General features: G+C 57.5%; 1 protein-coding gene across 24 annotated transcripts in view; it reads left to right on the top strand.

Annotated features, from left to right (window-relative positions):
- The first annotated feature begins 1,778 nt into the window (after positions 1 to 1,778).
- TCF3 (transcription factor 3) overlaps positions 1,779 to 22,319 on the top strand; it is a 42,764-nt gene continuing 22,223 nt past the window's right edge. For 9 of the 24 annotated variants that reach the window (XM_063599751.1, XM_063599752.1, XM_055103286.2 and 6 more), the window contains exons 1-4: positions 1,937 to 2,093; positions 4,108 to 4,218; positions 7,985 to 8,057; positions 22,114 to 22,187. In XM_063599751.1, the coding sequence (XP_063455821.1) occupies positions 4,147 to 4,218; positions 7,985 to 8,057; positions 22,114 to 22,187 (219 nt within the window). In that variant the 5' untranslated portion in view covers positions 1,937 to 2,093; positions 4,108 to 4,146. Of the gene's footprint in view, positions 2,094 to 2,587; positions 3,347 to 4,104; positions 4,219 to 7,984; positions 8,058 to 22,113; positions 22,188 to 22,319 lie in introns of those variants that run through there. The other 15 variants (XM_057300559.2, XM_034951783.4, XM_057300560.2 and 12 more) reach the window with 10 other exon arrangements.

The raw sequence follows: 22,319 nt of genomic DNA, 5'->3' as shown, positions 1-22,319 counted from the left end.
GGGCCCCTGTGGCCCCGCTTCCCCGCCGGCCTGGCATAGGTGCAGCATTGAACTGTGATGACTCAGGGCCTCCAGATAGGGGTGGGAAAAGCCTCCCAGGTAGAAGACAAAGCAAACGTAGAGGCCCGGGGTGGGGATGAGCTTAGCAAGTTCTGGACCATCCAGAGGGCAGCATGGCTGGAGCCAAGCGGGCCAGCAAGATGGTGGCATCTTCCCAGGCTGGGAGTGGAGTGTAAATTTCCCTTTGGGGCCCCAGGGAGCCCTGGGAGATTGTGTTATTTTCATTTATTTGTTTAGTTATTTTTTTCTTTTTTTGAGACAGAACCTCGTTCTGTCGCCCAGCCTGGAGTGCAGTGCTGCCATCTCTGCTCACTGCAACCTCTGCCTCCTGGGTTTAAGCGATTCTCCTGCCTCAGCTTCCCGAGTAGCTGAGATTATAGGTTATGCCACCACGCCCAGCTAATTTTTGTATTTTTATTTTATTTTACTTATTTATTTATTTATTTTGAGACGGAGTTTCGTCCTTGTCTCCCAGGCTGGAGTACAATGGCGTGCTCTCGGCTCATTGCAACCTCTGCCTTTCGGGTTAAAGCGATTCTGCTGCCTCAGCCTCCCGAGTAGCTAGGACTACAGGTGCCTGCCACCATGCCCGGCTAATTTTTGTATTTTTAGTAGAGATGGGGTTTCACCGTGTTGGCCAGAGTGGTCTCGAACTCCTGACTTCAGGTGATCTGCCCGCCTTGGCCTCCCAAAGTGCTGGGAATACAAGCGTGGGCCACTGCGTCCGGTCAACTTTTTAAATTATTATTTTAAATATTTTTAGAGACGGGTGTGGGTGGGGGGGGGTTTCACTATGTTGTTCAGGCTGTTCTCGAACTCCTGGCCTCAAGCGATCTTCCCGCCTCGGCCTCCTTCAAAGCGCTGGGATCACAGGCAGGAGCCACGGCGCCCGATCCTAGGCGGGGTCACTTTTTACTAAAATGTAGACACGGACTACTAAGAATCAGGAAGCCAGATCTGGCCTGAGTTCTGTCCAAAGTCAGGTCCAAATTCACAGATGCCGAGACGGAGACTCAAGTCGGCAAAGGCACCGCTGAGGCTCCCCGCGGGGCTCTCTGACCCAGAGCCGGAGCCAGCCTCGGTTTTCCCGCCGGGAAAATGGGTCTGACGTAGCCCCCTCGGGGCCGTGATACCCGCTCGCACCACTCAGCACGCGGGGCCGGCCCGAGGAACGCAAATATAACCAAGCAGAAGGCTCCGCGCGGGCGGCCACGCCAACCTGAGAACAAAACTCCAGGACCCACCCCGGCCGCCTCTCGCGGCCTCTCGCTCGCAGAGTCCCGCCTCTGCTGAGGGGGCGGGGCCGAGAAGAAAGGAGGCGGGGCCTCACCACGAATGGCTAGGATCCCCGCCCATCAGACTTTCGCGGCTTCCGATTGAGCAGACTGCTCTGCCTTAGCTTTCAATCTCACGGGCCTTACTCGCTTGCGTCATGGACTAAGCGCACAGCTCGTGTGTGCTTCCGCGGACGGGGATAGTCCGTGATTTCTCCCCGCGCCGTGGCCCGACCGCCTCCTCTGCGCGTCCCCGCTCCCAGGCTCTGGACCTCACGGGATTCGGGGTCCTCACGAGGGTGCTCGAGAGGCCGAGCTAGGGCGTTCGGGCCCGAGCCGCCCGGAGGTGGCGGAGGGATCCGCGTGGGCCGCCGGGCGGGGCACTCGGGGGCGGAGCAGGGGCGGGGCCTGCACGGGGCGGGGCGGGGCGGCGCGGGCGGGGGGCGGAACATGTCTCCCGCCGCAGGAAGATGAGGCAGCGGCGGCGGCTGCGGGCGTAGCGGGCCGGAGCCGACGCGGCGGCGGGCACCGCGGGCACCGCGCACGCCGCTGCCCTAGGGGCGCCCCGGCCGGCCGCGCGCACGGGCCCCGCGGGACGGGCCACGCGGGGGTGGGAGGGGCCCGGGCCACGCGCGCCGCCGCCGCCGCCCACGCGCGACCCTCGGGGGCCCGGCCGCGACGCCCCTTTGTCCGGGGGGGGCCCCCCCGCTTCATGCCGCCGCCCCCCTCACGCGCCGCGTGCCCGGCCGCGCCCAGCAGGTGAGCCCGGCGGGGGGCGGGGGGCGCGCCCGGTACCCCCGTGCTTTGTGCCCAGGGAACCCCGGCCCGCCCCGCGCGCGCTTGTTGGGGGGGGCGCGGAGGAAGTTGGGGCGGGGGCGGTGTCGGGGGGCGCCCCGCGGCCCGGGAGTCATTGTTCTCCAACTTCGCGCGGCGCCGGGGGGGCGGCGACGTGGAGGAGCCCGGAGCTCGCCAGGCCCGCGTCGCCCCCGTCGGGCCGGGCACTTCGGGAAACTTTAAGCAGCCCCGGGCGGGGGCGCTGGGGGCGCCGGACGGGCTGTGCAACTTAGGCGCGAGGACCGTCCCCCCCAGCCCGGGCGCACGGGGACCCCGGGGCGCCCCCTTTCTCGGGTAGAGGGGGGCCCGGCCCGGGCGCCGGAGTTTGGTGGGGGGAGCGCGCGGGAGGGGCGTCCTTTTGTCTGCGCGGGGAAGGTGCCGCGCGCTGCAGGCGCTGGTCGGGGCCGGGCGGGCCGGGGGGGGGCGCGCGGGTAACATCTGCTCCGCGTTAATGCGGGGCGAGGCGGCGGCCGCGCTGCGAGCTTCAAAGGCTCCCGGGCCGCGCCGCCTGCACCGGCTGCGGGGGGAAGGGGTCCGGCTTCCCGGGCCGCCTCCCCCCGGGAAAAAGGCGTTCCAGCGCGCCCCCCGCCTTCGGCGCCGTGCAAAGTGGCTTCAAACATTCTCCAAGTCTCTCAAAGTCCTTGGGACGCCCCAGAAGTCTTCCAGCTCCCGTAGAATGCCCGTTTTAGCTCGCCACCCCCCCAACTAAGTCTGTCTTAAAATCGGTTTCAGCTACCCCACAAAAAAGTGCGGTTTCGTAGTCCTCAAAAAAAGTCAGTTTCACACGCCCTCCAAAAAAGAAAAAAACTGAGCGGGGGAGGGGCTGCGCTGGGGCGCCCGCTTCACACCCGGCCTCCAGTTGGCAGACAAAGAGGGGATTTCTCTGCTTCTGAAGTTGGGTCTCCCTCGACCTCGGAGGCTCCTCCCCACCCCCAGCCTCGGAGGTGTCTCCCGGGCTGCCCCCGTCCCCACCTGGGGACCCCTGGGGAAAGTCGAGACTGGAGGGGCCTGGAGTGCATTTCTTTGGAATGGAAATTTTTCTCTGTACCTTTTTCTGGGGGTGGAATGGGTCTTGGCAGGTGGATCCCCCATCCCCCATCTTAGAATGGAGCCCCTTGGGACCACGCGGGAGCACCCTGGTCTTGGGACGCTCTCCCCGCTCGTGGAGGGCAGGCAAGGCATGTTGTCAAAGTTTTGCTTAAAAATAATTCCCGGATACATCGCGACAGTAAAGCAATCTAGGGCTGTTTTTTTTTTTTTCTTTCCTGAATACTGTTGGGGTTTTCTTGGGGGGAGGGAGATTGAGGGTGGAGGAAAGCTTTGCTGGTCCCTGCATAGGATGCGTGTCCCCCCCACCCCCGGCACTTTAAGTCTTGAAGCTTGTAAAAGAGTTTCGTGGTTTTCTGACTTGTGGATTTCCCTCATGTTGAATTTGGGGGCGACCTGGTCTTCAACGGGCTGTGCCATCTGCTGGGGGAGGGGGGAATCACCAAATTTCCCTCGGGGTGGGGTAGGGTCGGGCTGTTCATCCCTTTCCCGGGGGTAGGGGGGCCTCAGAGGAAGCCCGGGGGTGGTTGGAAATGAGAGAGGTGGAGAAAGGAGAGGTTCTGGCTGCCCTGCGTGCAGTTTAAACTTGGCAACTTGATGCCCTGGTGGTCCCTGGGGGAGTTAGGGAGTTTATATTTGCACACCCTCCCCCCATTTTTCAGACTCCTTGTGGCCTCTGGGGAGGACTCTGCAGGGACCTAGACTCTGGAATTCCAGCTTCCTTGCGCCTGCTCCCAGGGCTCCCCGTGCCCCCAGGGCTCTGCTGGAACTCAGACCCCAGGGCGATTGAGGGTTTTTTAGGTGGCTTTTAGCACTCTGTGCTTTGGTCACTCACAACTCTTCTCTCCTCCCTGTTTCTCCCTGTCCATCTGTCCCCACATCCACCAAGCAGGGTTTCCAGGCCTGAGGTGCCCGCCCTGGCCCCAAGAGAATGAACCAGCCGCAGAGGATGGCGCCTGTGGGCACAGACAAGGAGCTCAGTGACCTCCTGGACTTCAGCATGGTGAGCCAGGACCCCCGCCCAGCCCCCGACACCCCTTTGCCCCCACAGTTCACGGGAAGGTTTTCAGGGGAGAGTGTTTGCTGAATACTTCAGCGATGGAGCCTCAGCTGTTTGGATGGGAGGCCCCGGTGGGGCTGGGGGAGTGGGCCGCTCTCTGGCAGGAGGCTGACACCGCACGGCAGCGCGTGTGCTATGGGGCTTTTGCCCGGACACAGCATGCTACAGCCTACTGCTTTACAGATGGGGAAACTGAGTCCTCAGGGGCATGGTCCTGGGCCCCCAGCTTGGCTGGGTAAGCAAAATGCGGCCTTGATCTTCTGATCTGTAAAATGGGCCTGATCAGGGTCGCTTACCTCATTGTAGATACAAAAATTAAAAGTAAGTAAAAGATCACTGCACTCCAGTCTGGTTGACAGTGAGACCCTGGAGACCCTGTTTCAGTAAATGGGAGGGGAGCTGGGCACAGTGGTTCCCACCTGTCATTCCAGCACTTTGGGAGGCTGAGGCGGGAGGATCGCTTGAGGCCAGGAGTTCCAAGTCCAGCCCAGGAAACATAGTGAGGCCCCATTTCTCAAAAAGACAAAACAAAACTCAAAAAATTAGCTAGGAGTGGTGGTAGATGCCTGTGGTCCCAGCTACTCGGGAGGCTGAGGCAAGGAGAATCACTTGAGCCCTGGAGGTTGAGGCTGCAGTGAGCTGTGATTGCGCCACTGCACTCCTTCCTGGGCGATAGAGTAAGATCCTTCCTCGAAGAAGAAAAGGAGGGGGTGCCCAGTGCTGAGCGGACGACCCTCCGTGAACAGGGCAGACAACGACCTGCCCCATACGGGACTCCCCTGGCGGGCAGAGGACACGGGCATGAAACTGACTGTGTGGTTAATTAGTCACACGTGGGTGCTGAAGTTAAGCTGCCAGAAGCCGAGCTTGGGCCAGGAGGAGGCTGGGTTGGGATTGAGTGGGAATTCATGGGCCACCGAGCAGACAGCAGCGCCACCATTGTGACTGCCACGGTTATCACTGCGGAGCAGGCAGGCCCGGTGGGGAGGGCGGGGCGGCTTCTTCAGAGTGTTAGGTGGTTGGATCTGTCCCTGTACGGCCCATTTTCCACCTGGGTGAATGGAGGCTCAGAGGGTGCTGGTCCTCAGAAGTCACACAGTTCAGGCAGGTGCAGTGAGGCTGGAATGCCGGAGCCCCCTGGGATACCGGCCGCTGCCGGGTGCTGTAAAGGCCCGGGGCCTCGGTTTGCCTGCTGGTATAGTGGGGCCATGTGTTATGGGTTCCTGGAGAAGCCCAGGGACCTTGGTTTGTTTCTTCTGGCCTGTCTACAGATGTCCTTAAATTCTGCTCCCCCCACTCCATGCCCAGTGGCAGCGTTTGGGGTTGAAACAGGTTGGGGGAGGGCACTTTCAGTCTGAATTTAACCCTCCCGCCTATGAGGCACAGGCCACTGAGGTCTGTCAAAAACAAAAGTCCCCAAACTGAAACAACACCGGCCACCCTGCGGAAAAAAACAGCCCAAGGGCCGGAGGGGCCAAGGCTCCGGAAGGGCCATGCTGGTATTTTTAAGCCCCGTTTTATTTTTGCCTCCCTGGCTGAGTAACCCGAGGTGCAGTTGGGTTGTTTTTTGTTAAACTGACAAGTCACAGACCGCTGGGCTGGAACAGACCAGCGTTTGGGGGGGGAGGGCACAGGTTCAGCACCAGGACCTGACTCCTCACCTCAAGCCACTCAGCACGTCTCCCCATCCCGGGTCGGAGCCGTTCCCAGATGAGGAAACAGGCTGGGAGGGGCGAGGTGCCCGTCCTCTCCGGGCGTCCCCCCTCGGGCTTTATCCAGAGGTGGAGTTCCACCTCCCTGGCCAGGACGGGGAGGCAGAGGCAGCCCCTGTGACTGCCCGCATCCCCGCTCTGTTCCTGCGTGCCTGCCTTCTGCCCCCGCCGAGGCTGGGTCCTAGGGGAAGCACTTACTTCCCTGGACCAGATGCGTATAAAGTGAGAGAACAGGGAACTCCAAATAAATACGAGGGAGAACGCTAACCCAGGCTGTTCCCAGCACGCCTTTGTCCTGCCCCGACCCAGGCTAGCTTTGGTCTGGAACGAAGGACCCGCCGGCACTGGCCTGGGCTGACATGCCCTGCCTGGGTCCCAGGCAGTCCCTGGGCCTGAGTCAGGGGCTTCAGGAATGAAGGGGGGGAGCGAGTCCCTAGGACCGAGGCTGTTGGAAGCGAGCTCCCCAGGCCCTGCCGCGTGCGAGACTCCCATGGGCTTTTGGGTTTCACCACGTCCCACACAGCCAGAGCCCTCGGTCCATTCTCAGAAGAGGAAACTGATGCTCCAAGGGGTGCGGGGGCTGTTCTGGGCTGCTCATGAGGCCTGCAGAGCCCACAGGACACAGCCCGGTACCCCTGTGACCTGTGGCACGTTGGTGCAGCCCTGGTGTCCTAGGGGACAAAGCAGATAGAAACGCAGTTGGCTGTCCCCCACAGCAGGCCTTTGTTTCCCAAATGGGAGGTTGGCCCTTGGAGGTCTGGGTCCAGGGGAGGCTGGGCGCGCCTGAGCCTGCGGGAGGGGGTGCGGTCCTGGGCTAACACTGCCTTCAGCGCGGTTGCCACCCCTACCCGCAAGACCGTTCTTCCTCTCCAGGGCCAGGTGAGAATGCGGCCTCCGTTTCCCCTTCTGCAGGACCAGGGAGTGGGGGACAACCCCACTTCCTGGGTCCCCTTTGGACCTGTGGATCGTGGCCACAGGCGCTGTGCCTTCGCCTCCTGGCTGGCTGGGGAAGGTGTTGGGGATCTTGGCTGCTCCTCAGAAAGCCCTTGGCTCTGATTCCAGCCACTTTGATCACTTAAGCCCCGATGGGAGCCTTAAAACGCAGCCCCTTGGGGCAGGGCGGAGGCTTGTTGTGTTTTTTTCTGTGGCAAAAGGGTTTGTTGCTGTTGGCTTTTCCGGTTAATGCCGCTGAGCCCGTTAATCTTTAAGGACTTAGTGTTCTGGGTACGGGTGAGCCGGGCGGGAGGGAGGGTGGCAGTCCCACACCCCTAGCACCCAGGAGCTGGATCAGCTGTGGGGTGCAGCCTCTCCCCAGCCCCTCCAGCTTCCTGCCGGGCCCGGGGCTCCATCCCGTGTCTTCCTCGACCTGCTGCCTGTCTGAGCCTCAGCTTCCCCTTTTGCCAAGAAAACCCATACCCAGCCCTGGTAGGGGGACACTGGGCCCTACCCCCTGCTCCAGGGACCCCCGCTCCAGGGACCCCCTGCTCCAGGGCCTGCCATGCGGGGCCAGTGCACACACAGGAAACGAGGAGTCAGCCAGGGCTCAGGCATCCGGGGACTCTCCACATGTCCACCTGTTGAGTGTAAACCTCTCACTTTTCAGAGCTGAAATGTAAAGCAACTTTGTATCACTGTCAAGAGCTGATTGATAAGTTGTATCTTTCACCTAATGGGATACCCCTCCCCCCAGAGCAAAGGCAGGGGGAACAGCAAGTTTTCAGCGGCAGGGATTCTGCCTGGCGGTACAGCGGGGTCATCGTCTGGAGTTTTCTCACCCTGGGCGTGGGTGTCCAGGGTGCACCGTCACTTGAGGGCACGCGAGTCCTCAGAGTCTTCTGGTCTGTGATGGGGCGGAGCAGGACCGGCCGGGCCTAGATGGAGCGCAGTCTCAGGTTCCCGGGTGTCCCCAGCTCTGCTCCCAGCTTGGGTTCGAACCCGGGACTGTAGGGTTTGGTTTGCCGCCCACCCTGCTCACGTCTCCCCTCCCCTTCCTGCAGATGTTCCCGCTGCCTGTCACCAACGGGAAGGGCCGGCCCGCCTCCCTGGCCGGGGCGCAGTTCGGAGGTTCAGGTAGGACCCCGCCTTCCTGCCGGTGCTCGTGGAGTGAGGAGATCAAGGGTCTGTTGAAGATAGTGTGTGGGGCGAGGGAGGCTGGGGCAGCAAAGGAGGGAGACAATGGGGAAAGGGCCACACAGGCCGGGCCAGGGGCAGCGAGCCTGAAGACCCCTGAAATCAGCTGCCGTTGCCCGTGTGACCTGCCTTGGGAGCCCGAGCCCCTCGTCCCCTCGTCCGTCCCGCGCCTGGAGCCTGGGTCTGGGGGCTGGGTGGGGCTTGCCTTGAGGCGCAGGGTTGGAGCTGGGCCTGTGTGTGGGTGGGGATCTCGAGCATCCGTTTCTCCAGTGAATCCATAAGGGGGAAACTGAGGCTCTGGAGAGGGCGTGGTGCGGGATCCCGGCTCTCACTGGATCCCACCCACCTTGTGAGCCTCGACGACTTTCATTTAAGCAGGTATTAGGCGCTTGCTGTATGCAGGGCCCAGCACCAGGGTGACCGGCCATTGTGGTTTGCCCAGGACTGAGGGGCAATTCCTGGGACCCGCAGCTTTGAGTGCTCAAAGCAGAAACATCCCAGGCTGACCTGGATGAGCGGGTCACCCTCGCTGATGACACAGCAGTGGGCGGGACAGATAGGGGAGACGTGGGGTCCTGGGGGTCTGGAGCGTGGGCAGGGCTTCATGGCACACCCAGCGAGGGCCAGGTTGCCCCAAAGCGGGACTTCTAGTGAAGGTCCCCGCAGAGGGCGTGTCGGGGCAGAGCCCTGAGGGTGAGAGGAGGGGGCCATGGGAGCATGAGGGGAGGAGTTTGCCAGGCAGAGAGAGCAGCCCGTACGGACGCCCTGCGGTGGGACCGTCCGGCGGGGCAGGCTAGGGGCGCTGTGTTCGTTGCAGGGGCAGCGGGGAGCCCTGGATGGTTGTGAATGGAGAGAGGGTCTAGTCTGATGTGCATTTGGGCGGCCCAGGCTGGCTGTCGACAGGATTTGGTGGGGGAGGTTGGGGCGGGTGCCCCCGATGCTGCTTCAGAGCCACGGGTCTCTTTGTGGACATCAGCATCTTTCCGGGGAGTGGGGGCCTCGGGTTGGGGCCTCTGAAGCTGTGTCCTTCCTGCCTCCGGGATCTGGGTGGAAAGCGCCGTCCTGCAGTTATCTCCAGAATCCCCCAGGGGTGGGCCCTGGCTGGAGTGTCGGGATTTTGAGCGGTGGGCAAAGGGGGGTCTGTACTTGGGCACTTGCACCCCCACATGGAGAGACATCGCTTTGCTGCCCCCACTGCCTCACACTGGCCTTCCCCTCTAGTGAGGAAGTGGCCACAGGGCTGGCCGGAATATGCTCCCTGAGGCGTGGAAATCCCCAAACGCCACCCTGCCAGCCCCCCGGAAACAGCCCCAGGAACCGGACATGCTAATGCTTCCCTGTGTGAGGCAGAGGGTCAGGCCCTGGGGGCTTCCTGGAGGAGGAGGCGCAACTCCCAAGGCCGTCCACTCTCATTCTCCTGGGCCTCTGGGTGGGCTTACAGCAGGGCCTGGTGGGGAGGGTGGGGTGGGAGGTGTCTTCCCTCGTCCCCTGTCGTCTCTCACCCCCTCAGCCCTGGCACGGACCACTAGCTGTGAGATTGGTCCCTGGGTAACCAGAGCTGTGGTGTGTGGGCCGTGTGGCCCTGAGAATGCTCCCTCTGGGTTGCCTCTCCCTGGACGTCCAGCCCGGTCCCAGCAGGAACCTGCCAGTGTTTGCAGATGTATTTTCTGTGGTTCCCACAGAGTCTCGCCCTGTGCTCCGGCCCTGCCCCAATGCTGCAGGTTGGGAGGGTCTCGCCTTGTCCCCCCACACATTAGGGCGGAGGCTTTGGAGGGCCCAGTGAGGCCCAGTATGTTGCATTTTTTGCCCTTGAGGGACGTGATGTGGCTGCTCCAGCCTGGGACCCCCCAGCTCCTGGACACAGAGGGGTGACCCCCTCCCCGTTCAGTCCATGCAGTTAACGCCCGCCTGAGCCCGGGGGTGGTGGAGGATGCAGAGCTCCAAGGCCTGAGTTGGTGGCACCCTCCTCATTGCCTCCACTCCCCCAGGCCCCTGCAGGCTGTGGCGCTGGCCCCAGGTGTGGCCCTCCTGAAGCTCCCGCAAGATGGGCACCTGCTCTCTTCCATCGTCAGGTTCAGCGAGTCGGTGGGTGCGAGGGGCGGAGGGATCCCGGCAGGGCCCAGGAGCTGCAGTAGCTCGTTTCCCCCCTCCCCGCTTCTCTCCGAGGACCCAGAAAGAGGGGAGGTTGGGGCTCATCAGCAGGATGGAGCCCCGGAGCTGTGGGATCCCTTCCCAAACCTCGGCTTCTTCCTGGAACAGTGGGTGCAGCTTCCTTCCAGGCGGGGCCTAGTTGGCTTCGGGGACGCCACCCTTCGCCAGGAGTCCCCAACGCTGATGGCTGATGGGGTACCCCAGCCGCGTTCTCCACCTTAGCCCCTTCTTCATGTGCCCTGTTCTAGCTCCCTTTTAAGTCACCTCGCTTTTCTTAAGTTCATTTGAAAGGAAACTTTAGATTTGAGAACCAGAAACCCAGGTGAGAATAAAAGGTGTCCCTGAAAATTAATTAAACACAAGTTTTCCCCTGTGAAGGGTCTGCCTGCTCTTCGATATTTATAAATATTTAAAAATTGGTGTCGAGAGAGGAGTTAGGTACTGGGCAAGGTGGCTCACACCTTTAATCCCAGCACTTTGGGAGGCCAAGGCAGGAGGATCGCTTGAGGCCAGGAGGTCAAGGCTGCAGTGAGCTGTGTTTGAGCCACTGCGCTCCAGCCTGGGTGACTGAGAGACCCCAACTCAAACAAACAGAAAAGGGCCAGACACAGTGGTTCATGCCTATAATCCCAGCACTTTGGGGGACCAAGGCGGAAGGATCGCTTGAGCGCGGGAGTTAGAGACCAGCCTGGGTAACACAGCAAAACCCCATCTCTACTAAAAATACAAACATTAGCTGGGCGTGGTGGTGCACACTTGGGGTCCCAGCTACTCGGGAGGCTGAGGCAGGAGGATCGCTGGAGCCTGGGAGGCGGAGGTTGCAGTGAGCTGAGATTGCGCCACTGCCCTGCACCCTGGGTGACAGAGCCAGACCCTGTCTCAAAACAAAAACAAAACAAAAAAGGCATTAGAGATTAACGAATAGGAAACCAAGATTTTCTGGTTGTCTGGATCGGAAGACATTTAAAACGGGAATAATTTTTGTACGCCTTCTCCCGCCCACCGCCTCCCATTTTTGGAAACCCTCAGGCACAGGTCTCTGAGTGACAGCCCATCTTCTGCCAAGACAGACAGGCTCTGAGGCCACGGGGGACACCAGGAAATTGCTTATTGACAGACCAAAGGAAAGTTCTTTCCTATTTTTCATTTCCCCGTCGCTTTCTCTGTCCGTGCGATTGTAAGTGTGACACACGCTCAGAGTGAAAATCCACAGAACGGCACCTCCGGGTTCTGCTTTAAGAGGAAAGCCCGGGAGAACCTGGCGCGTGGGTCATTTCCTCCGGGTGCGTGTCTGGGAGTGGGATTGCTAGGTCCCTGGATGCTTTTTCACGTTGAAAACATCCCTTGTGACTGACTGGGCGCGGTGGCTCAGGCATGTAATCCCAGCACTTTGGGAGGCCAAGGCAAGAGGAGTACCTGGGGCTAGGAGTTGGAGACCAGCCTGGCCAACGTGGTGACAGCACAGCCTGTCTCATTTAATAGGTGACAGAGATCGTGTCCTTTCACCTGCCACTCGTTTAATAGAGGGTGGTGGTGTTCTCAGAAGGGGATTGACCCTGTGAATGGCTCTCTGGTGAATTTTCTGTTACTCTCTTGGGCCCTCGTCCTTGAAGTTGATCCACTTTTTATTCTGAAGTCTTTCGGGATTCACAGGAAGTGGCAGAGTGTTCTCCTCTCACCTAGCCACCCCCAGGGGTACCGTCCCGCCCACCCGTGGTGCTGCGTCAGACCTAGGAAGCCAACATTGGTGCCGTCCACAGATGCTGATCAGATTCCACCGGCTTTACATGCACGTGTGTGTGTCTGTGCGTGTGTGTGCGTGCGGGTGTGTCTGTGTGCGTGTGTCTGTGCGTCTGCGTGTGCGTGCGTGTGTGTGCGCACGTGTGTGTGCGTCTGCGTGTGTGCACGTGTCTGCGCATGCGTGTCTGCGTCTGTGTGCGTGTCTGCGTGCGTGTCTGTGCGTCTGTGTTTGCGCGTCTGTGTTTGCGTGTGTGTGCGTGCGTGTGTGTACGCGTGTGTCTGTGCGTGTCTTTGTGTGTGTGTGTGTGTGTGTGTAGTTCTGTGCAGTTTTGAGACATGCACCTTCCTTAAGCCCAGGAATCACCAATCTGTTCTTCATCTGTATGATTTTTTTTTTTTTGGGGACCAGGTCTCACTCTGTTGTCCAGACTGGAGTGCAGTGGTGTGATCATAACTGACTGTAGCCTTGAAGTTCTGGGCTCAAGTGATCCTCCCACCTCAGCCTTGTGAGCAGCTGCGACCACCTAATTTAAAAAATACGTATATTTGTAGAGGGCTGGGTCAGCGGCTCACACTGGTAATCCCCAGCACTTTGGGAGGTTGAGATGGGAGGATTGCTGGAGCCCAGGAGTTCAAGACCAGCCTGGGCAACATGGAGAAACCCTGTCTCTGTTTAAAAAAAAGAAAAATAGGCCGGGCGCAGTGGCTCACTCCTGTAATCCCAGCACTTTGGGAGGCAGAGGCGGGCGGATCATGAGGTCAGGAGATCGAGACCATCCTGGCTAACACAGTGAAACCCTGCCTCTACTAAAAATACAAAAAATTAGTCGGGCGTGGTGGCGGGCGCCTGTAGTCCCAGCTACTCGGGAGGCTGAGGCAGGAGAATGGCATGAACCCAGGAGGCGGAGCTTGCAGTGAGCCGAGATCGCGCCACTGCACTCCAGCAAGACTCCGTCTCAAAAAAAAAAAAAAAAAGAAAAAAAAGAAAAATTTCAGCTGGGTGCGGTGGCTCACACCTACAATCCCAGCATTTTGGGAAGCCAGGGTGTGTGGATCACATGAGGCCAGGAGTTCAAGACCAGCCTAGTCAACATGGCGAAACCCCGTCTCTGCTAAAAATACAAAAATTAGCTGGGCGTGGTGGTGCGTGCCTGTCATCCCAGCTATTCAGGTGGCTAAGGCACGAAAAGCACTTGAACCTGGGAGGCGGAGGTTGCAGTGAGCTGAGATTGCACCACTGCACTCTGGCCTCGGGGACAGAGGGAGACCGTGTCTGAAGAATAAAAAAATATTGTATAGATGGGGTCTTGCTGTGTTCTCCAGGCTGATCTTGTATTCATGAGCTCAAGTGATCCTCCTACCTCAGCCTCCCAGAGTGCTGTGATTACATGTGTGAGCCACTGTACCCAGCCCAATTTTTCACTTTTAGTATTTTGTGTAAATGGAATCCAATAGTTTGCAACCTTCTGAGATTAGCTTTTATTCTGTTACGTTAGCATAATTCCCTGGAGATCCAGCCAAGCTGTTGGCTGTATCTTTTTTTTTTTTCTTTTTATTGCTGCCTCATTAACTTTTTTTTTTTTTTTTTTTGAGACCGAGTTTTGCTCTTGTTGCCCAGGCTGGAGTGCAGTGGCGCGATCTCAGCTCACTGCAACCTCCGCCTCCGCCTCCTGAGTTCAAACGATTCTCCTGCCTCAGCCTCCTGAGTAGCTGGGAATATAGGTGCCTGCCACCACGCCTGGCTAATTTTTTGTAGTTTTAGTAGAGACATGGTTTCACCACGTTGGCCAGGCTGGTCTCAAACTCCTGACCTCCAGTGATCCACCCATCTCGGCCTCCCAAAGTGCTGGGATTACAGGCGTGAACCACCGCGCCTGGCCGCCTCATTAACTTTTTAACAGCATCAGTAATACAACAGTTTACATCACTTTTTTTTTTTTTTGAGACGGAGTCATGCTCTGTCACCCAGGCTGGAGTGCACTGGCGCATCTCAGCTCACTGCAAGCTCCGCCTCCCAGGTTCACGCCATTCTCCTGCCTCAGCCTCCCTAGTAGCTGGGACTACAGGTGCCGGCTAAGTTTTTGTATTTTTAGTAGAGACGGGGTTTCACCTTGTTAGCCAGGATGGTCTCCATCTCCTGACCTTGTGATCCGCCCACCTCGGCCTCCCGAAGTGCTGGGATTACAGGTGTGAGCCACTGCTTACATCACTGTTTCTTGAGCACTGTGCATTGGACACAAAGCTTGGCTTATTCACTGGGAATTCTCAGTTCTAACAGGTTAGCGAAATAGGTGCAATTATTACCCTGTTTTACTGGTAAATAAGCTGAAACTTAGAGAGTTTAGTAACCATTGCACTAATTTTTTGTATTTTTAGTAGAGGCAGGGTTTCACTGTGTTAGCCAGGACAGTCTCGGTCTCCTGACCTGGTGATCCTCCCGCCTTGGCCTCCCAACGTGCTGGGATTACAGGCATGAGCCACCAAGCCCGGCCTCATTTGGCTGTTTGATAATGTTTGGAGGCGCCTGTGTGTCCACCCGTGCCAAAAGTGCTGGGATTCCAGGCCTGACCCTCTGCGCCTGGCCCTGTTCGGCTCTTTGATAACGTTTGGAGGCGCCTGTCTTTCCACCTGCGCAGGGAGGCTGAGGGCGCCGCGGTCCTCAGTGCGCCAACTTTTCGGTGGTTTCTTTGTTCTTGACTCGGCTGCCCTGTGCATTTTCTCTCTCATTGATTTTTCTTCCAGAGAATCTGCTTCATTGGCAAATCGATATTGATCAATTGATCAATTTTTCTCTTTATCGGCATTTCTTCTCTTTCTAAAGTTTTTGGTGACGTTCAGATCACAGGCCCCTTTGCTGACTTCTGCCCTCTTCTGTTCCATCAGTGTGGTGTTGAGGGTTCCACCCCGTGAACCCCATCCCATTGGTTTCCATAATGCATGTTTTTCTCATATTACTGACATCTGTTCCTTTTTTTTTTTTTTTTTCCTAATTCCTCTTCAGGTCAGGTTGCTTCAGAGGTTTCCGAGTTCCAAGTTGGAGGCCCTTTCTTGATTTCTAGATCTCCAGTGCCAAAACTCAGCTTTGGCTTAAACGGTAGCTACTGTTTGCAGGACGCAGAGCTCCTCTGCCGAGGCTGAAACATGGATTATTTTTGTCCTTCTTCGTGAGTACTTGAGGGATAGTTGGATGTGGAGCTGCGAGGCCTTTCAACCATATTTAGATTTTTAATCTGTTTAATGTCAGGCTGAGAGCAGCGCCATCCCCCTCTGTTCTGTTTGTCGGTTTCTCTGTTGACGTATTTAGATGCCAGGATTGTGGGCTTGTGTGGGCTCAGACAGTGGGATTTCGTTGTGGATCGAGTCATTGTCAACAACAACAAAAAACCCTTCCTTGGCTGGTGGTGGTGGCTCACGCCTGTAATCCCAGCACTTTGGGAGGCCAAGGCAGGTGGATCATCTGAGGTCAGGAGTTCAAGACCAGCCTGGCCCACAGGGCGAAACTTCATCTCTACTAAAATATAAAAAATTAGCCAGGCATGGTAGCAGGTGCCTGTAATTCCAGCTGCTCGGGAGGCTGAGGCAGGAGAATCACTTGAACCTGGGAGGCAGAGGTTGCAGTGAGCTGAGATCGCGCCACCGCACTCCACCCTGGGCGACACAGCGAGACTCTGTCTCAGAAAAAGAAACCTCCCTTGAATTGAAACTTCGATATGAACGTTGCAACCCTTCCTTTTTGTTGGCACGGCTTGGCAGATCTTTGTGCACCTGGTTGTATCTCCTGAGTCTCTTGTTTCAAAACTGTCTTTGGTCGGCACCACGTTTTCAGATTAAAGACGTTAAGCACCCGTCCATCTTCGTTCTCAGCTTTTCCTTCCATCGTCTTATTTTGTTTTTCCATCTGTGTGCTTCCGACTCCGGATTGCTTCCCCCGGTGTGTGTTTTCTGAAGCTCTGTACCGCTTTGCGGCTCTGCCAGTGGTTCTTTTCTAGTTTTGAATAACACGTTTAAGGCCGTGATTGAATAGCGGTTAGTACTCTGCGTTGTGAATAACACGTTTAAACACGCCGTTTCTCGCGCTCTCAACTTCCGAAGTGAAATCGCATCTGCCCCCTTCTGTGAGAAGGTGAAAATTGAGCCTGTATATTTCTCTTCCCTGCTGGTATTTGCTACCAATAAATTGCTACTTTTAAAAAACATTGTCCGAGGCCAGCGGATCATGAGGTCAGGAGATCGAGACCATCCTGGCTAACACGGTGAAATGCCGTATCTGTTAAAAATACAAAAAAATTAGCCGGGCGCGGTGGTGGGCGCCTGTAGTCCAGCCTGGGCGACAGAGCCAGACTCAGTCTCAAACAAACAAACAAACAAAAAACAAAAAAACATTGTATCTGTTCATAATTGTGTTTTTGCATCTTAGTAGGAAACATTTGTATCATTAAATAGTGACTTTGCTACTTACTGTGAGGGCTTGAGCAAATGGCATCTATCTTTTGCGTCAGTTTCCTCATCTGTAGGGTGGGGGTAATGTAGCCACTGCAAGGATTCAGTGAAATGAGAGAGAACTCACAAAGTGCCCCCAGAGGGCTTTCCTTTTGTGCCTGTCTTGTTACGGCTTCTAGCAATCTCTTGATTCGTAATTAAATGTGCTCACCGTCTACTTCATTCCATAGAACCCCCAGGCTCTGCCATTTCTTTGAGGATCCATGGGGCTTACAGGCTTAAGACAGTCTTCTCGTTTTTTAGGGTAAATCATTGAACTTCTTGAACTTCATCGTTTTTGTTCCATGTTGGGTTCCCTCCTGTGTCTCTTTTTCTTTTTCTTTTTCTTTTTGAGACGGAGTCTCGCTCTATCGCCCAGGCTGGAGTGCAGTGGCACGATCTCGGCTCACTGCAAGCTCTGCCTCCCGGGTTCACGCCATTCTCCTGCCTCAGCCTCCCGAGTAGCTGGGACTACAGGTGCCCACCACCACGCCCAGCTAATTTTTGTATTTTTAGTAGAGACGGGGGTTTCACCCTGTTGGCCAGCATGGTCTTGATTTCTGGACCTCGTGATCCGCCCGCCTTGGCCTCCCAAAGTGCTGGGATTACAGGCGTGAGCCACCGTGCCCGGCCCCAGGTTGGTTTCTGAGCTTGTTTTGAGGGGCAGGTTCTCCGGTCCCCACACTCAGGTGTCGCTGGTGATGCCCATAGGCATGGAAGCAAGAGCGGGATGGGGTCTCGGTTATCTCTGTGGTCACTGAAATTCAAAGCGGGGCCCTGTTTCTCTGAGTTGTTACGTAACATCTGTGCTCGACGCCCACTCTCGGGGCCAGCTCTGCCCTTCAGGGAAACCCCAGGGCCTTGGGGAGCGGGGTTGCGAGGCGCCCCTGGTTCTGGGGGAGAAGGTTGTCCCTGGTTCTGGTGGAGGAGGTTGCCAGGCGTTCTCGGTTCTGGTGGAGGAGGTTGCGAGGCGTCCCTGGTTCTGGCGGAGGAGGTTGCCTGTGTTGCCCGCACAGCCTCACTGTGCCTCTGCCCGAGGGCACGTCCTGCCACTTTAGGTGCTCTGGGGACCCCCACTCTTAGGGTGGTGTGTGGTCTCCACTCACATTCTCTTCAGCCTCAGGTTTGTCTGCTTGCGGGCGGGCCACAGGGCCCTGCTTTCCCACCCCCCATCGCCAGACATTAGAGGCAGATCGAAGGGGGAGGCTTTGCGGGATCTCGTCAGCCCCCCAACAAGGAAGGGCTCTGTGGTGCCCCAGAAGCATTTTCTCCCCCACCCCGGATCCTCCTCAGAAGCTGGGAGCATGTGCCACAGCCTGCGGGCCCTGACCAAGAAGACACGACGGGAAGATAAACCCAGGGCGGCTGCAGTGCGCGAGCTGGGCCGAGGGCATCCTGGTCTTTCATCTTCTCCCATAGCTTGAACTTAGATAAAATGGAGGCTGTGCACGCCTGTGACCCCAGGGCTTTGGGGAATACAAGGTGGGAGGAGCGCTTGAGTCCAGGAGTTTGAGACCAGCCTGGGCAATGTAGTGAGACCCCATCTCTACAAAAAAATTTTTTTAAATTCGCCAGGCGTTGTGGCTCATGCCTGTAATCCCAGCACTTTGGGAGTCTGAGGCGGACGGATCACTTGAGGTCTGGGATTCAAGACCAGCCTGGCCAACATGTATGAAACCCCGTCTCTACTAAAAATACAAAAATTAACTGTGCGTGGTGGCAGGCTCCTGTAGTCCCAGCTACGTGGGAGGCTGAGGCGGGAAAATCACTTGAACCCAGGAGGTGGAGGTTGCAGTGAGCCAAGATCGCACCACTGCACTCCAGCCTGGGCAACAGCAAGACCCTGTCTCAAAGCAAAAGAAAAAAAAAATTTTTTTAAATACTGCTCCACCCAAGGAAAGGCCACCCCCAGATTCAAACCTCTGTCTGATCTCACCCGTCATGACCCCCGGAGGGGCTGGGAATGGGTCTGAGAAGCATCACAAGCTGCAGGGGCCAGACCCAGGCAGGGCGGTGGGACAGGCTGCCATCGGGGTCCTTCAAGATTTTAATTATAAGGAGGAAGAAGAGACAGGGCGAGGCACGGGCTTGGGGGGTCATAGTGACCCTATATGGGATGGCCCGCTTCTACTCCCGAGTAAACGGAACCTGCGTGAGGAGCTGTCGAGGTGTTAATTGGTTTTTAGACGTGACCGTGGTATTTGGTGGTGGCTGTTATTTCATTTGCTTTTGGTGACTGGGTTGTTCAGTACAGCAGGCACTAGCCATATATACATTTTTTAATGTAATTTTTAATGTGCTTGAAAAAATGCTGGCCACGTTTCCAGCAGTTGGTAGTGCGGTTCCCGTATTGGACAGCAGAGGTGGAGAATATTTTGATCCTCCAGGAAAATGTTCTTGGAAGCACAGTTATTTATGAGTAAAATGAAGACGTTGAGGGTGGGTGTTTTGGGGGCGTCAGCTGTGTTCCAAGCAGTGCTGCGGACAAAGAGGGGTCCCAGGCTGGGAAGGGGCTCAGGCAGGGGGTGTGGGTGGGGGTCACCTCCTGTGTTGGGGAAGAGGAGAGTGGTGAGGTCAGGAAAGAGTTTGGTCTTTATCCTGAGGACGGTGGGGAGCCATGAGAGAGGGTAGAGGGAGGGAGAAGGGCCAAGTTTTGCTTCTAAAGGCTCCATCCGGCTGCCTGAGGATGTCAGCAGACTTGGAAGGAAGCTGCTGCAGGGACTGGGTTTAACCCGCTGCTGTAGCTATGGGGCAAGCTGCTGTTCTTTGGGAGGAGGGAAGGTGAGAGGACTCCCAGGACTTTAGCCTGAGCACCTGAGTGGGGGCACATTGCAGAGCTGGGGCTATAGGATGAAGTCCCCAGGCCCATCTGAAGCCAGACCACCTGGTGGTGTGCCTGAGGGTTTGGCAGGGGCGGTACACAGGGCTGTGTTCAGGGCCCATGTCCACGAATAGTTTTGCCTGCCCGGCATGGTAACCCCACTTCTGGTACTGAAGTCTGTCGATTGGGTTTCTTGTGTAGAGGCAGCTGAAGGCACTTGGACAGTCTTTTTCTGTATCAAGGTCAGCCGGCCTTCCCCGGAAAGGACCAAGGAGTGAATATTGTTGGCTGTGCAGGACAGATGGTCTCTATTGGAATTGATTCAACTCTACTCTTGCAGCAAAAGCAGCTGTTGATAGTACATGGACAAACGGGCATAGTGTGTGCCAATAAAACTTTATTTAAAAAGCAGCTTAGGGGCCAGACTTGGTCCTTGTGTACTGTTTGCAGATCCCTGCTGCAGACCAATCTCAGTCCTACCCGGTATTTACTAAGCGCCTTTTGAAGCCTCCCTCTCCCATTTGCCAACGAGCCACCAGGCAAAGACCAGTCCCCAGTCCCTCTCAGGAGGGGACCCAACAGGGACCGGGACTGGGAAACCACCAGCCTGGAGCGTTCCTTGGCTACCGATGGCCTCTCTGAAGCAGCATCTTTCATTGTTATCCTCACGGCAGCCCAGGCAGGTGGGCGGCTTCCACACCCCGTGACTGGAATTGGAACTGAAGCCCAAGGGGTGAGCCGCTCCTGGGGCCCTCTCCCCAGCGCCCCTGCGCCGTCCACTCGCAGGCCTCTCCCGAGGCAGCCAGGCTGGCCCAGGGCAGGAAGGTGCCCTTCCCGGGTAAAACTCTGCGGTGCTTCACCAAAGAAATCACAGAAAACCACACTCTGACAGCAGCGTCTTATTCTATTAGTACATTTTAATTAGAACAGGAGCAAGGGATGCATTATGAATATTCATGGTGGGTTATTAAAAAGCATGATTAATCGGTGGGGGGGATTTTAATAACTGTATTAATGTGGGGGCTGTCCTTATTTTTGTCATTTCTAGGAGGAGGCCAAGGCTGGGTGAGGGAGGGTTCCCCCAAAGGGCAGATTGAGGCCGCAGTGCCTCTGGCACAGGCCTGTTGGAGTGAACTTTGGGGGCGATCCCTGGGCATGGGGCCCCAGGAGGTCCCCCACCACACCAGGCCTTCCAGGGGGTGAGGGCTGGGGTGCCAGGAGCCTCCCGTTTGCTCAGTTGGGGGTCTCTGCATCTCCTGGGGTACTGGCTATGGCCGGAGGGGACCAGACAACATGCAGGTGATATAGAGGCAAACTGAGACCCAGAGGGTGCCGGTGCTGTTCCCACCCCTACACAGCCAGCCCACCCTGGCCTCAGCAGCTGCCCTGTTTGCCAGGGCCCACATGCAGGACCAGGATCTCGGGGTGCAGATGGCCCAGACCTGGCAGCGAATGCCGTGTGGATTCCTGGAGACCACAGGAGCCCCCTGCCTGGCCCCCAACCCAGCCAAGGCAGCATCCCAGCCCCCCACTCATAATCACATTGGAAATTTTTGATTAGAAAACAAAATCTAAATGAGGCGCATGAATATTCATTAGACTTGGAGATTAATATGCATAATTATGCAAATCAGACAGCAATTAAACACCAATACTCCCCGGGGGGAATGATTAACACAAAGGCACCGAAATAGAAGGATGCGATTTGAAAGAAGTTTCTGGTGTGGATGAGCAGGGAGGGCAGGGGGCGGGGCGGGGGAGCCTGCAGAACAGCCTGAGGTGGTGCCTGTCACAGACATCAGCCCTGGGCTGGGTCCCCCAGGCCTGGCTCTCGGGCAGCCTCTGGACTTGGGAGTTGGACATGGACACCCCCAGCCCTGCAAAAGTAGGGCCTGTTGGTAAATCATTTATAGAGAGGGAAACCAAGGCAGGGCAGCAACTCCGTGGCCAAGCTGAGGAGGCCCAGGGCCCGCTCCTGCTTCTCCACGGGTGTGCTCTGTGGCCCCCGATGGAAGGGGGAAGGATCCAAGCAGGCCCGCCCTGCCCAGGGCAGAAGATTCTGGAGTCCTGGGCGTTGGCTGTGAGTGTTCTGAGAGATAAGGGCCCCGCCCGCCCCGCCCCGGGACCAAGGTCCTCGTCCCGTCCCTTGCTGCTCCGGGAACTCCTGCCCCACGCAGGCTTCTGGTCTCCACACTGGGCTTGTTCCTGGGTGATGAGATTCGGCTCCACCCTCACGGGCTGCCAGCCTCCTGCCCGGTGGGTGAGCCTCTGCTGCTGCTTCAGCAAAGGGCGGCCCCAGTTCCCACACTGGCAGGTGGGGACAGGGAGACCCTGGGCCTCCCCAGAGCTCATGGGTTAGCTTCCACACCCTCATGCTGTCATGAGCCTTTCTCACAGGGTCAGAAGAGTCTGCATCTGACACAGAGACCCCAGCCCACATAGTCAGGGCTGGGCCAGAGGGAGGGACTTGGGGCTGATGGGGAGGAGGCTCGGCGTAAGAGTGAGGTCTTTGCCCAAGGAGGGTATGAAAGCTGGGGCTTTAGTGGGTGGGTAGGAGTTGGCCAGCAGAGAGCCGACAGAAGAGTTAATTTAAGTTTATGGACCTGTAAGTGCTCCGAGTCCCAGGGTATCTGGGTGTTAGCTGCTGACGGGTGTCCTCATAAGTCGGGCTGGGTGAGGCTGGGTTAGGAAGGGTTCCACAAGCCCCCCGGGTCCACTGAGGTTTGCCCCTGAGACGACGAACCGAAGCTTTTAGAGCTGGGCAGGCGTGAGGGTGACCCATAACTCTCTCTGTCCTGCCTGCAGGTCTTGAGGACCGGCCCAGCTCAGGCTCCTGGGGCAGCGGCGACCAGAGCAGCTCCTCCTTTGACCCCAGCCGGGTAGGAGTCCCCGTGAGGCCTGAGACCCTGAGTTTCCTGTCCCCAGAGTTGGGGGCGAGGGGTGTGGGGAAACTGAGGCTGAGAGAAGGGGCCAGCCTTCCAGGGGTTTGGACTGGGGGACGTGGGTTTGAG

The sequence above is a fragment of the Pan paniscus genome, chromosome 20, assembly GCF_029289425.2.
Source record: "Pan paniscus chromosome 20, NHGRI_mPanPan1-v2.0_pri, whole genome shotgun sequence".
NCBI classification, from domain to species: domain Eukaryota; kingdom Metazoa; phylum Chordata; class Mammalia; order Primates; family Hominidae; genus Pan; species Pan paniscus.
The sequence above is the reverse complement of the archived record's forward strand: the minus strand, read 5'-3'. Positions and strand labels throughout refer to the sequence as shown.